Raw genomic sequence first — 15,316 nt, forward strand, 5'->3', positions numbered from 1 at the left:
TGAAAAGAATTTATGCGTGCGAGGTGGAACCCATGATCGTATTATACTGCATTGTTGGTTAATGAAAGATTGCCGGCCTTTATTGTTTGATCCGTTTCCTTTCAGAGTCAGACTGGTTGAGCGTGGCTCTCCTCATAGTTTACCCCTTATGGAGTCCGGAAAGGTAACTGAAGAACTCTGCCTGTTTTCTCCATAGTTGTTAGTTGGAGCGGATTTACAGTTAGAACACAAACGAGCGAAAACTTAAGTTTACCTTTTGTCTTTCACAGATTTTACCCGGAGTACGAATCATTATTGCCAATCCTGAGACCAAAGGGCCTTTGGGAGATTCTCACCTTGGAGAGGTTAGTTTATATATTCATGGAAGCGACCTGCCTCAGTGGTGAGCGTGTAAAGTACGAGCGTCTTACGGTGAATCTCGTCACCCTTGGTTTACCACAGATCTGGGTACACAGTGCTCATAACGGCAGCGGCTACTTCACCGTGTACGGAGACGAGGCCCTGCAGTCCGACCACTTCAACTCCCGGCTGAGTTTTGGCGACACACAGACTGTGTGGGCACGCACTGGGTACCTGGGCTTCCTGCGCAGGACTGAGCTGACCGATGCCAGCGGAGGTGAGTGTATATGACATTATATATATATATATGTATATGTGTGTGTACCATCTGCTCTCTCTCACTCTCTCACACACACACACACACACACTCACACACACACGCTGTCCATGAATGATGTCCTCAGTAGCCATTGAGGACCTGTGTGTTTCACCTGTGTGTAGAGCGTCATGATGCACTGTATGTGGTGGGGGCCCTGGATGAAGCCATGGAGCTCAGAGGGATGAGGTACCACCCCATCGACATCGAGACCTCTGTCATTCGCACGCACAAGAGTATCATGGAGTGGTAAGGCCCTCTTTAACAGCTACCTCCTATGCATTTCACCAAAGAACCAAAAGAACTTTTTCAAAAGAACCTTTTTTTTTTTTTTTCTTCTTCTAACCAGATCTTTAGTATTCATATCGCTGTTGTTTGTGTAAATCACCAAATGAGTCTGGTCTCCACAGTGAAGGGCTGAGATGTGTCAGAACGCTGAGGCGTTGTGTGAGCGCTGAGGTGCAGGTGCTGGTTTGGGCCCTGGTCTGAGGTGAACTGTTCTCTGTGTTACAGTGCTGTGTTTCCTTGGACCAACCTGTTGGTGGTGGTGGTGGAACTGGAGGGTTCAGAGCAGGAAGCTCTGGACTTGGTTCCTCTGGTGACCAATGCAGTGTTGGAGGAGCATTATCTGATTGTAGGAGTTGTAGTGGTAGTGGACATCGGTGTGATCCCCATCAACTCTCGTGGTGAAAAACAGAGGATGCACCTGCGTGATGGTTTCCTGGCCGACCAGCTGGACCCCATCTATGTGGCGTATAATATGTAGCCCTTGCGTGTGCGTGTGTAGACGAGCGTGTATGTGTATGGGTGTTGTATCGGAATGTGTACGTGTGTGTTTGTGCGTGTATGCGTGTGCGTGTATATATGTGTGTGTGTGTGTATTTGTGCGTATGTATGTGTGTGACTGTTTGCAGATTTTGCAGACTGCAAAATGACCATTTTGGGTCTTCTTCAGCAAAAGAGAAAAAAAATCATGACATTGAGAAATTCGAAGATGGAGAGATGGATCACTATTGGGGGAAGAAAAAAAAAAAAAGGGAAAAAAAAAAAGAAAAAACAACATCAACAGCATAAATGGAAATTGCTAGAATCATTGAAGTATCAATGCACCTAAGAAGAGAAGACTTTCTCTTTGGCTCTCTCTTTATCTGGAAGGGAAGAAGAACCCTGCTTTTGCTTGTTTGAATATTGCTTTTTACAAGTGTGTGTTGCTCTGTTTTCATGTATGGTATCGCTGGCGTTGCGCATTTTTAGTCGACCCTAAAACAGCGATGGGTATTTTTAAATATCAACATACTGTGGCAAACTGTGTATTTTAGGTTAATTAGTTTCTTTGGAGTATGATGTTCAGAGTATACATATATCAACAATGCAGGACACCCTTTTTGTCCTTTCGTTCATTCATTCATCCAAAAAAAAAGTGGTACAAAAACAATTGTTACATTTGTATGTATGTAACCACCGTCCTCCAGCCAAGTTGCCAGGTGTCATTTTTGACCCTTGTAAATGTCCCCCAATCAGCAGGATGCAAAAGAAAACGGCCCTGCTTTTCAGTTTGTCCATGTTTAATATCATTGTACAAAGCTTAAGGTAAACACAGAGTCAGTTGATTATGGTGTAATTATGTACAGAAAATAGTTCTTATTTATTTTGTTCTTTTTAGAAGTGTGTGAGAGAAGACATTTGGAAATGTTTTCCTCATTAAATAATATTGCTAATATAAAACAAAGCATTGTATCATCTTGAGTGAGTAGTATCACATCAAGTATATGTAAAAATATAAATATATATACAAATATATATAGATAAATATATATTATAATAAGATCTAGGAATCACCAATGAAAAAAAAGTTTCAAATGCAGTACTTCCCACTTGCATGGTGTCTGTTGTAGAGCGAGAAGTTTGATCAGCATTACACAAACACACACACACACACACAGACACACACATACACACACTGAAATTGACACCATCGTCCCCTGAGTACTCTGGACTCATGGTAATTTCAAAAAGTGATGTGTTGTTACATAGGATTACAACAAGGATTTCTATCTATTACAAATGGAAAAAAAAAATATCTGAAAGAAGTTATTACAGTAACAAACGATGACTTATGGTTTTTTTTTTTTTTTTCTGATAAAAGCATCTTAATATGTGCCTGGAATTCTGTTTACATACAGCTTTTCCCTCTTTCAACGTCTGCACCACAACTTCCTTTGTGAGTCAGAGATTGTGTTGGTTTTTGGAGTTTGCTGTTATTTTTGTTTTTTGATTTTTTTTTTTCTTTATATTCTCTCATTTTTTTTTTTTAATTTATTGACACAGATTTCTACACAGGAATGTTTTAGTTATTTACTGGTCATAATCTGCCAGACCACAGTGATTATCCAGAGTGATGTTTAAAATTTTAGCCATCAGATTATGAGCGGTCATTGGAATCAGCTCTGTACAGAAAGGACAGAAACAGCATCTTGTACTTGAACTTTCTATTTTATCTTATCGTTGTGCTCCACATTGTTATGCAAGAGTTAACAAGGTTTATCACTTGGCCGTTCAATTTTGAATGTTAATGGAAAAACAAACACATTTGATCCAAATTCTTTTTCCATAGGCTGTGTCAGGCAACACGGTAATGAGTTTTCAGTTGGTTACAGGGTTTGGGCAACATGCAAAGTGCGAGATATGACAGGCAAATGTTAGGCAAAAATAATACCACATCTGCATAGATCATTTTCAAACAAAGAACTGTGTATGGACTATTGTCCTACTACACCTTCAGTTCAGTTTAGCTGGCGAGAGGAAAAAAAAAGTTTACATCGGCAAGAAATTACTTTTTTTTTTTTTTTCTTTCGTACTGTTTACTTTGAATAGTATTAGCAGTCATTCACAACGTTTGAAATGGCATATCACAGAATACAGGTAGATGTTTGTTTGTTTGTTTGTTCTTTTTTTACTCTGGTAGAACTGTAATATCATGTTCTTGCATCATTTTTTGAAATAATTTGGAGCTAAAGCCTGTTTTCAAGGCTGGTTCAGCTCACAGATGCAAAGGAAGGGATTGTACTGCAGTCAGACAACAGTGAAGGTCATGACACACCGAGATACGGTATTTTAGGCTTCTCCTTTTTTTTTTTTTTTTTTTTTTTTTTTTTTTTTTGTTTTGGATGGGTGTAATAAACAGAAAACAAAAACTGTGGGCACTGAGCGTACTCAAGAGTGACAATGCAACAATCTTTTACTGTTTATTTAAAAAAAAAGAGAAGGAAAGAAGTCTTAAAATATGTGTTTGAAAAGCATTATTGTTGTCATTCCCATACAGAAAAAGACAATGTTTTCCCATTTTAAAAAGAGAAAAACAAAAAAATATGTGCACATAATTTTCAACCTGTGACGTTACAACCCTCTTTTTGTTGGAAATCTAGACTTACTACGTGAGAGAATCTGCATGGTGTCTGTAAATATTGTTGGTTACAGAAAAAAAAGACAAAAAACAAGATTTATTTTGTATGGTGCAGGTGTGTTTGAAATTCTGTTTTGTACACATAATTAAAAGTATTAAATAACACTTTTATAGAAGCCTGCTTTGGCCTACCTTCACAAAATATAGTGCAATAAAAGTGCTTTGATTGGTAAAACTGTCGATTGTTAAGTCTGAATGGGCTGAAGCCCAGTCTATCCCAAAACAGTGGACTTCACTCTGGGACAATAACACGTTCATCTGCAAAAAGATTTCTGAATCCACGCTCATCGGTTGATATGTTTATTGTTTATACGTAGTACTGTTACATATTGTAATGTAAGAGAGACATCTCCCAAAACCGATGTCAGGAAAGGAAGGACTTCCACACTACATTGACTTGTATATAGGAAAGGAAAGACAGCTGCAAAACCCTGGGGGGAAGGTTGGGGGGGGGGGGGGGGGGGGGGGGTTGGGGGGGGGCGCCCGATTCCTGGGTTGTCGACACTCTTTTTCAGTAGTCATAACTATGTCCGCATAAAGTAAAAAAAAAAAAAGGGTGACCTTTTAAAAAAAAAATTTATTGCATCACTTAGGAAATTCGACAGTGAGGAAAAAACTAGAAATCCCAAACGAAGTACGTACAGCCCCACTTTCATGCACACTGGAATGAAACATTTTCCCCCAAGAAAAAAAAGAAATCACAAATATTTCTCTTTACAGATTGACTGGTCAAATACATAGTTAATGCATTCATGAAATGTACATATGGTACCAACGTGCAAACATCGAAACAGTCACGTTTAGCGGCAAACATTTATTTACATGTAGTGCAACATTGAGGTGAGAGATGGAGAGCGAAAAGCAAGAGGGGATTACTGGATGCATTTGACAAAAGAGCTGCACCCCGAGCCCCCCAAAAAGGGACAGAGAACATGAGCACTCACTTTTACAAACCTGTGCAAAAAAACCCCACTAAAAACAAAGACTTTCAGTTCCCTGCATCCTTCAACTGGTTGCTTTTCTCAAAAATGTTAACGGTTATGAACAAATTATCTTTTAAAAAAAAAAAGGCTACAAATATCCTTCTTACCTTTATCGTTAAGTTACAACTTTGTATTCACGCACAAAACTTTTACGCACATGTAAAAGGGAAAATAAAATAGATTTCAAATTTCAAAACTACAGTAACATGTAATCATGTATGATTCAGAATGATTTTCTGTGGTCAACTCCTCTAAAACATTGGTGTTCTCGATCAAAATGGGTCTTGAAGAGAAAATCTCAACCTACATTGTGCATTTGAAGGAGAGGAAAGGAACATAGGTAGTAGTTGGGTGTACAAGCAAAGCATAATGTGACTCCATTACCGAGATATGCCAGATGCCTATCTCCAAACCTTACTGAGATCCCACTCAGTATAGATTCATGATGCTGTGGCTACAGAGATGGACCCCAAATGAGCACATAAATTATTTTTTTTTTTTATTAAAAATTAATAATTCTATTAAAAAAGGTAACATGTAATGTGCATATTTATAAATGGAAGATTGTATTTTAGACAGATAAATGACCTGCCCTCTTAACCCTGTTCCAAAAAAATGACGAATCACGATCATCGATTTAAAAAAAAAAAACAACAACAACAAAAAACAAATAAACAAACAAACAAAAAAACGGCAGAGCAACGGTAGAGCTTAAAAACACCAATGTCAATGCATGAGATTAACGTTATCTGCTCGTAGAAAAACAGTCAAATTTTCTATACACCATGTGATTAAGAATCATATTTAAAAAGGTTATTACTTCACATTTTAGCTAGTTTGTGGACAAGCAAGGCTTCTTTTTTTCATTTACAGCAAATAAAGAAATTTACATAACCAAAGTAAAACAGATTAGCCCAAATGTAAAAGTTCTTTATGTTCCAAATGACCATCTCCTACTGCATTACATGCCCAGAAAGTGTTGGTTGTATCTTAATAAAATTTCCTCCATGTTTCCTCCTGTTCTGAAGTGTCTTGGGGGGGCAGCACTGGGAGAAGAGTTAAAAAGGATTTTACAAATTGAAATTCTAGTGGCAGCAGTGATGAAGGAAATCACCCAATCGTGTGGCCTGTAGTTGTATGGGACCGAGAGAGAAGACATGCTATTGGCCGCTATTCATCTCTTCCTGCGACAGGTGCGTTTGTGGTCGGCGTGCCAGTGCTCCTGTTGACACTTGATGGAGCAGTAGGAGGTATTCCAACAGCAATGATACATGGCCTCCTCTTCACAGTTATAGCACTGAGGAGGTGTATACACAGCAAAGTTAGGCTGACAGGCACAAAAATAACCAAACCCACCATGTCCTCACCTCATCATTTCATTACTTGTTTATAACCCAGACTAGTATTACTCAGTAATTCATGAATAAAAATTTCATTTATAAAGATTAAAGCAAGAAGTTTTAGAATTTATATTTATTCATACTGGATGACACGGGCATGCCATCACAATTTCCTGCAGCAGATCCTTATCATATCTTACAGAGTTTGTGGTCTGAGAACTACAATGTGTTACTTCCTGTGTTAGTTATTAGTGAAAACTCACCCACTGCTTCTTCTTGGTTTGAGAGATGAGCTGTTTGTGTTGGCTGACCATCTTCTTCATCTCCTCCATCATTTCTTCTTTACACTTCTCCTTCACCTGCTTGCACTTTCTGTCCATCTCTGCCTGGGTGCTGGCCACAGCTTTGCTAACTGCCTGTCTCTTTTCCTCTTCCATCTCTGACCGCAGCTGTTTGGACATTGACAAAAATGACAGCGCGTTTTCTGTTTAAAAATCTGACAGAAGCAATCCAAATCCCAAAACATGTTGAAATATCAAGGAAAAAAAAAAAATTCTTTTTTGCGAAGTCTATTCAGTCAGCCTCTCAAGTAACATGGACACAAACATGTACTGCGTGTCATTCAACTATCCATAATCAGAAAGAGGGAATGTTTGGTGCGCACACTGCTCTGTTGCAGGCTACTCATGTTCCTGAGCACTAATGTGTGTTTAAGGAACCATCACTTAAGCGACCCTGCATTAGGCTGCACTGACAGTCTCATGAGAAACAGTGGGAAATACAGGCGGGACCATATTGTCTCTGTACACTGTAAAACACAAGCTGTGATTGGCTGAGGTCAAGTGTCTGTCATTCACCTTGTCTAGAGCCTCTTTCAGCACGCGCTCTGTCTCACGCTTGTTCTCTGCCTTCATCATCTCTTTGACGTCACTCAGTATCTTGGTGTATTTGTCATGGCACATGTTCTGGCAGCTGCCCTCGTTCACTGTCTGAGTGCCACGGTGAGACATGCGCGGGGCGGGAGAGGAAGAGGAGGAAGAGGGCGATGAACCGGTCTTCTTGGTTTGGGTGGAGACGGACATACGCTCGGGTTGGTGAGGTGTCGCCGTGGGGATCTCCTGGCTGGAGCTCACCGCCTCCATCTCTGGCTCTGGTTCCTGACACAACAGTGGAAAAACAGGCAGTCGAGAGTCGGCTAGACAATTACACACAGGATGTCATCTACACAGGCACCCCCCAGCATACCACTGTCGTCAGACTAACCTCCTCTTTTTGCTCTGGGGGCTGAGAGCGACGGCTTTTCTTGGCCTTAGGTTCCTGGTTTATCCTCAGCTGCAAGACACAAACACGAGGAGATGAATAACGCACAGATACAGCTGGAAGTGCATACAAAAGGCTAAAAAAATAAAATAAAGACTTTGGTTTTTAAAGTAATCGATGCAGGATCTCTCAATCAGTCAGAGAACTGGATCCAAAATTCAAGACTACTTTAAATATTACTTCTTCCGTCTCTTACTGGAAAATTTGTAATGTATATGGCAAACTGAGAAATCCCACCCAACCAGTGCTGCCTGTTTTCATCTAATCCAGACTTTATAAGACCGACGGGTTTTATGACAAAGCAGGTTCAGCTGAAGTTGACTGGCATAGAGGAAGGACTGACAGCTAATTAAGTCAGTCAAATGACAATGTGGCCTACGGTTGTTATTTATTTATTTTTTTCCTAATTTGAGACTGGCAGTGTGGATGCTGATGATTCACTGCTGTAGCAATTGTATTTCATGTAATCAGGTTTAATGAAGTATGATTAGGTTTCTAAATTCCAGATGAGGTGTCAAAAAGCGTGACACATAAATGCATGATTTGAGTTAATAAAATCATTATGTTTCAGAATAATCACACTGCCGTAATTATTGCACAATATGAATTCCTCTGATTCCGTTTTATTCAGACCCCAAATTGCAAATGCAACACTCTAATTAAACTAATCATTTTGTGAGTGCTGACACAGGAGCACAGCAAACAGGACAGGGTGTGCAGTGTTTGGCCATTAGAGGGCGCCGGAGGAGAGCCGCTGACCTGTTCGTTGCTTGTGGATGAGATGCTGGACTCGGCCTCCTCCTGCCTGTCCTCGTGTTTCTCCTCTGTGCGGCCCCTCCAGGCCCTCCCCTCGCGCAGAAAGCGCTGGTGGAGCTCCAGTTCATCGCAGGCTTTCTTCCAGCCGGCGCTACGCTTCACCTGCAGCTGCTGCACGCTTACAGAAATGTCCTGGATGTTGTCTGATGGGATCCACGCTCTGAAGGAAAAGACCGGACACAACTTATGTACATTTCTTCTAGAGACTTCTGTTTCTGGACACACTCAAATCCTACAGCACTTCTTCAAATAAACTCTTCCGTCCTTAAATTAAACATGTCTTCCCCCTGGTCTTACCTCTGATGTTGGTGTCCAAAAAATCTGACATCCACTTGATTGCCCTCCTTCTGCATGACCTTGGCTGGCCAGTACCCAAAGCCCTTCATCCTGGCCCATACCAACTCATGGGCAGGAGTCTGAACACAAAGAACAACTTTATCATGACTAGTCATACACACACTGATACAGAGTGTGTGTGTGTGTGTGTGTGATTTTGAAAAAGGATTTTAACAGACAGTACAGGCTCGTCTTCACAAGACCTGGTACTTACACAGGGGTAACAGAACCAGTTGTCAGGACGAGCGTTTGAGAGATGGAAACAGTTTCTGCATAAAAGCAACTCGTTCAGCTGTAGAAAAGAGAGAGATATCTCAAAATCATTTCATGGCCTGTGCAGATATTCTGTTGAGGACTCAAAAGCAGGTGAGATTACACTTGGATGTAAAAACTAGGTTAGTTAGGGAGCTATTTCAGAGCTTACCTCATGACATGTATCATTATAAAGTAGTCTTGCTATCTCAGTCTGATCACTGTGTCCTGGAACAAAAACGTTTGTATAAATCTCAATCATTACATATTTTACTGTGTGTGTGTGTTATTTCGCTCAATAAACCCAGTACAATTATCCTCACCTCCATGTAAAATAGCTGTGTTGTGAACAATAAGCTGAGCGTCTGCTTTGAACTCCTCAAAACTCTTGTATTTGCCTTCTGAGATGTTCTATAAGAGAAAGCAGCAGAACAGTTTCACTCTAGTTTAGCAGCTAAAAGAACTGATGGGGCATGAGTATGTAGCATTGTAACTGTGGCGTTCAATGCGTTCCCATTTCACCTCTTGTATGTTGTCCACGTCTAAAGGTGTGTGAATTAGTCTTCTGTACATCGGCTGCTTTGTCTCTTTGCCTTTCTTATGTAGGTCTACAGCCTAATAAGGAGAAGAAAAAAAAAATCCAGAAGTTTCACTTAAGAGAAGGAACATGTCTGTGTGGTTATTTTGGGAGAGCAGTTAAGATGTCATTTAAGACAGGATACTGTGGGTTTCATATGTCATTAATTAAAATGAAAAAAAAAAAAAAATTACCCTCTCCTTCATTCGCGCGAGAATAAACCTCAGGTATGTGCTCATTTCCTGTTTACCGAAATTCTTCCTTTTACTACCCTGTTAAAACACAACACCACATGAAACACACAAACAAGAACATGTATCAGGGCTAAAAAAAAAAAAAAAAAAAAAAAAAACTCCGTTTCATGAGCAGACTACATATGTGCACCGTACATTCATACTAAGGGGTCCTGAAAAAAAAGCTAAGGTGTCTATTCCCCCTGAGATCCGGCCCTGTATACCCACCCTGCAGACTGTGCACTGCCAGTGTGAGGTAGCATCTCTGGGCCTGTGTTCCTCGGGCAGACAGCGCAGGTGATAGACGCGGAAGCAGCCGTCACATTCCAGAACGTCTCCGGGGAGATGGCACTCAAAACAGTACCAGTCATGGCTCTCTGCTTCCCAGTCCTGTAACATACAGAGCAGAATAGAACACGTCCCCCTCCATCCTGGCCCCGGGTGTTACACGTGCTCGCTTCCTCTTGACCGTAAACACGAAAAACCCCTCAGCATAATGTTCTACAACTTTTGGTTTTATTTATTTGTTTGTTTGTTTACTGTGCTAATGGGATGAAACAACAAGTACTTAGAGATACAGTGACTTCTAATGTTTCTGGGCAGTCCGGGTAAATGGCAGTTTCACAGCAATAAAAAAAAAAAAAAAAAAATGAAATGAAATAAATATCAAAGCCTATTAAAAGGGAAGCTGCAATTTTGCTCAATGAACCCTTTTAAATGTATGGCTTATGAACTGAGTGTTTTACATATGCAAAACAAATATCAGTCACATGATCCATTACAACAGGACATAAGGGAAAAGCTGTAGAAAATACTTATCTGTTACACATTAGACATTTTTTTGATAATGCAGGTTCAATTCAAATGGTCATACCACTAAACGCTTATTAAAACATAATCAAAAGAAATTTATAATTCTGCAGTGATCTACATTTTATTTAGAGTGTTAAAAAACAAGGTCATATGACTAGTGATAGTGGTAGAGAATACAGAATGATAAAAAAAAAAAAATCTGTCTGTCCTCTGTTTGCTAGTGGTGCCTTGTGTTTGATATGAAGTTATTCACTTGCATCATGGTAACAGTTTCCTCTGTGACTTCACAGTGTGAATGCTAGCACATATACTCACTCTCTTTTCTATAGGGGGCTGTAGACGCCTCTGTTAGTATATTCTGATTTTGCTCTTACATAACAAAGAATTCAGCTCTGAGTAAATGCTTCGTATTGCCTGATATACTAATAATAAAGGGGAAGTTGATGTTTTGGACAGCTGGAGGACTTTCAGAGAACATTTATCATTCATGCTCATACTTTAGCTTTTGGCTCTCACGTGTATTTAACATCCCCTTAAACAAGCTGACTCCCCACATGACCGCACTCTTGCCTTGTGTCTGCGTTAGGACTGACAGTTAGCACAAGTCTCAAAGAAAAGAACACGTTCCGTTAACTAAAGTCAAAGGGAGCCAGTGTACGAGCAGTTTGTCCCTTTGATCAGTGAAATTAGTGTACTACAGGAAATCTGCATTTGGAAAAAAAAAAAAAAAAAAGAAAGCTTTTAAAGATGTTTGCTGAAGTAAGATGCAGGCCCATATTATAACACACAACTTAGCATTCAGTGACAAACACACACCTCACAGAGCACAGCTTTGAAGTTCAATGAAGCTTACCGACAGCAGCATTAGCCACAAAACCAGCATCTTATGAAATATTATTTTCATCGCTTACTAAATCATCAGTGATGAAATAAAAAGACATCTTATCAGTTTGAACACTGAACAAGATCAACGTGATTAGAGCAGATGTGGCCCGGCAAAAAGCTACATTCAATTCAAAGGCTGCACTGAACACGTGTTACACAGTCTATAAACTACAGAAAGATTTCGTTAGTGATTAGAATCATAGCGACTGGATTTGAAAAAACAAAAACAAAAACAAACAAAAAAAAACATACCTTGCTTCCCTCAGACATCTGCTCCTGTGATTGCAAGTGATCCAAGAAATATTGTTTAAAATCCTAATTCTGACCATACAGTCTTGTCACTATGGAACTGGCAGGTACATAGCTTATGTTTAGTGTAGCTAGCTGTGTTTAATAGCTACGTGACTACATAGACACTACCTTACACCATAACATAGACCAGGCATGCATAATAAATGAAAGTGCGTAACAACAGAGTGCTCAAACAGTTGGTAGGTTTTTCCTGTGTTTTCTGACAGAGCTGCAATAAACAGCTGCTAAACAACACCTTGACAAGAACTGAAGTGTGAATAGACATACATATCCTTTTACAGTTCAGCCAGCCTCTGCCACACAAACACTGCCTGCTCTATAGCCAGTCTGTCAGACAGGAGAGGAATGTGTCTGTGCACTGTTAGCTGAGCTGAACTGAAAAATGATTGTTTCTAATGACTACTGCATAAAAAAAAAAACATGTGAAATAAGGTTTTCATTTTCAAGTCTACAATTAAAGCAACTGTAAATAATCTGTAGGTTATATAGTTAGAAATGGCTTGGATGAAAACAGACATTGATTAATGTCACTCTGGCACAAAAACAGAGTTAACGTGAAAGCTTGCTGTTAGGTCAGACCAGGACAGCCACTCACGCCCCCATGGACAAAAGGAGTTAATTTTAACAACTGATAATCTTTCACGTCTTTCAAAATGAACCAACAAGTATCGATATGAGAGAAAGCTAATCTTTTTTCTCACAACTTTGTGTATATTTTTGCAAGTTACACAGACACCACTGTAGATACGGTGCAGTATGTCTCACCATCTCATCCCCAGGCAGCCAGTAGCCCTCCTGTTCAATCCCAGCCTTGGAGCCCTTACAGCCGACTGTTAGTGTCTCAACCACCAGCCCGTCCTTCACAGCCAGCACCAGCTGCCTGGCTGTCTCCTTTGGGTGCATCCCGTATACACGACTCAGATACCTGCCCCAGAGAACAGCAGGTCGCTTCAGATTTTGGTAATAGCATTATATAAACTTTTACACTTAAGTGCTTTTTTTTCCAGTTCAGAATCATTCCGTCACTGAATGCTAAGTTTCATTTGCAAAAATATTTTTGACATATAACGTAAATTTTGTTAGACACTTCAACGAATTGAATTCAGTTGTGCTGGATTAAAGAAAAAGCTGATTACTTTGAAATTCTGTCCATGTTTGCAATTTGCTTCTGGTTGCGAATGACTTCGATGGCTGACCACACAAACTGAACAACCTTAGGGTCAGCTTGTCTCTTCTTCAGCACTCGAGACATGACTGGGAGTTCAAACCTAAAGTCTGCCAGAGAGGGAGAGAGAGAAACAGGATTACTCAAGCATCCTAATATTTCACTACTCTACAAATCAACTGCCAAACAACTGAAGTGTGAAAACTGGAAGCCTCACCATTCAGTTTATAACAATTCATTAAACACTATGGCATTTATTTTATCTCTACGTATAATAAACGCAAACTTGTTCATATACACCGTGCAGCAAAAATGATTTTTTCAATAACAGTTTATGTCCTGGAATATTGTGACTGCCGGTGGGGCAAACCATATGTAAGTGAGTCTAAGACAGTAAGAATAAAATGAACCTGTTTTTTGCTCCAGCTGCAAGACAGTGAAAAAGTAAAGGTCACGTTTCTAGGGGTTAAATTATCTGAGTGCCCCTCGAGCAACAGGCTAGATGATATTTCACTTCAGTGTCCTCTGGACTGAAAACAATGTTGTGACATCTAGCGCACGTTAAATGATGATAAAACCACCCCTCGACGTGTTATTCTACATCTGACAAACCTGTCAGCATTTGAAATGATACATCCAGCCTTCTAAGCGTTGTTGAGGACACCCAAAAAAGTGACTTTCTGACATCAACACGGTCCAGGACTTTTCGCTGTTCCCAAGTTCAGAACCACAGAAATGTTATCGCTTAAACTATATTCGAAAAATGTCTCCAAACAGACTAAATCAAAACAAAAAGCAAGGCCAAAAATCGAAAGTCAATTACAGCTGTTACTACTAGTCTAAAACGTCAACAGAAGCAGACACGTGTCATTAAAATACTTTTCGTCACAGAGAAACGTAAGTTATTCAAACTGGTAGGCACAAATTATGAAGAGACTGACAAGCATGTCTCCAGCACTGAGAATGGTTCTGTAATAGCAACTATTATTTACCATTCTGTATGTACGGGGCTACTCATAAGAAAATATCAATGGCGCATCGTTGCTAGATAAAATGCATGACACAAAGAAACATTTTGTTAAAGACAGAAGTAGCTCTACCATTAACTGATGACACAATAACCACCATTGTTGTCTAATGGATATACATTTAGAAACCTTAATGTGTGTGATTATTCATAACGGCTCATGTGATTTTCTTTTTGAGTATTGGAATGCATGTGCAGCTTCGGGCAAACCAAGCGAACTCACAGTAAACCAAGAAAAACGTGATATTTCCAGTCTACATAAAACACGAAAACTCTCCAGTTAAAGAATCAAACTGACTGTGCTCGTATTTTGAAAGCTACCTAATCCGAATGCTTTAGAGAAACAACGACAAACGCTTCAACAAAACTACACATAGCGTTTAACTGAACGTGCTAACGTATATTCATCGTAACTAGGACCAGGATACAATGGCTCGATTAATGGGAACGTATAACTCTCCGCTAAATAGCAGATTACTAAAGAATAATTGGAGGGAAAGCCCTTCTCGTTTCACATTCTTGTTACAAGTAGCCTATATGGACGCCATGTTGATATTCCTCCCTCGCTTCAAGACAAAACCAGACAGTTGGGAGTGGATTTTTCTTGTTTCAAACGCAGAGAATGTTAAAAAATGTACTCTACTATTGTTTATACATACCTCGTTCCAACTTTGCAGTTAATATTTTACGTTATGATCTCACTCACAATTCAACGCAGTGCTGGTTACATTTGTATTTCCGGAGTTAAATGTCAGAATAATGGTTGAAGCCCCGGCCGCAGTTCAGCTCTTGGAAGGGGTAAACACAAGCAGCAAAACTGGATTTAATAGCTGGAGAACTCTAGTGGTCGGACGCCGAGTTGCGGGCTATTATGCTGTCTGCAAATCGCATAGAAAATGTATGCACAGTATCCTTACAATGCAGAACCAGTGGTGTTTTTAGAAATGCATTTGGAGTTATGGAAAATATTACATGAAATGTGGGCCTACATGTAATCATTTATATAATTATTAGAATTGTAACTTTTCATTGTGTCATTTGATTTTATTCTGTTGAAATGGTGCATCTACTGTCAATAGGGCAACTTATTCAAGAACTTAACACTCAAAACACTGAGTAAATCTTTCTTTCTTTTAATG

General features: G+C 39.7%; 2 protein-coding genes across 2 annotated transcripts in view; one reads left to right on the plus strand and one right to left on the minus strand.

Moving 5' to 3' along the window:
• Positions 1-1,421, plus strand: part of dip2ca (disco-interacting protein 2 homolog Ca) — a 63,231-nt gene extending 61,810 nt beyond the window's left edge. Inside the window, exons 34-38 of the mRNA XM_030768162.1 lie at positions 106-163; positions 270-344; positions 442-616; positions 781-904; positions 1,169-1,421. Coding sequence (XP_030624022.1) covers positions 106-163; positions 270-344; positions 442-616; positions 781-904; positions 1,169-1,421 — 685 coding nt within the window. The remainder of the gene's footprint in view (positions 1-105; positions 164-269; positions 345-441; positions 617-780; positions 905-1,168) is intronic.
• Positions 1,422-4,707: 3,286 nt separating this feature from the next.
• On the minus strand, positions 4,708-14,921 carry zmynd11 (zinc finger, MYND-type containing 11). The gene is made up of 16 exons (XM_030768402.1): positions 14,837-14,921; positions 13,122-13,260; positions 12,751-12,910; positions 11,926-11,949; positions 10,204-10,365; positions 9,937-10,014; positions 9,688-9,780; positions 9,489-9,576; positions 9,338-9,393; positions 9,128-9,205; positions 8,875-8,993; positions 8,521-8,737; positions 7,705-7,773; positions 7,299-7,598; positions 6,705-6,890; positions 4,708-6,398 (listed from the first exon to the last, which is right to left on the minus strand). Exons 2-16 carry the CDS (start codon positions 13,235-13,237, stop codon positions 6,276-6,278), a joined length of 1,869 nt encoding a protein of 622 aa, XP_030624262.1. The 5' UTR covers positions 13,238-13,260; positions 14,837-14,921; the 3' UTR covers positions 4,708-6,275.
• Positions 14,922-15,316: the final 395 nt, after the last annotated feature.

Source organism: Chanos chanos, chromosome 3 (genome assembly GCF_902362185.1).
Source record: "Chanos chanos chromosome 3, fChaCha1.1, whole genome shotgun sequence".
Classification (NCBI taxonomy): domain Eukaryota; kingdom Metazoa; phylum Chordata; class Actinopteri; order Gonorynchiformes; family Chanidae; genus Chanos; species Chanos chanos.

What these genes read in the sequence shown, in the direction of transcription:
- zmynd11 (XM_030768402.1), bottom strand. Translation starts at nt 13,237, where the DNA reads ATGTCTCGAGTGCTGAAGAAGAGACAAGCTGACCCTAAGGTTGTTCAG. An exon ending in GGCTGCCTGGGGATGAGATG is followed by an intron (nt 11,950 to 12,750) that starts GTGAGACATACT and finishes TTGCAATCACAG; the next exon opens with GAGCAGATGTCTGAGGGAAG. An exon ending in AAACCAAGAAGAAGCAGTGG is followed by an intron (nt 6,399 to 6,704) that starts GTGAGTTTTCAC and finishes ACACCTCCTCAG; the next exon opens with TGCTATAACTGTGAAGAGGA.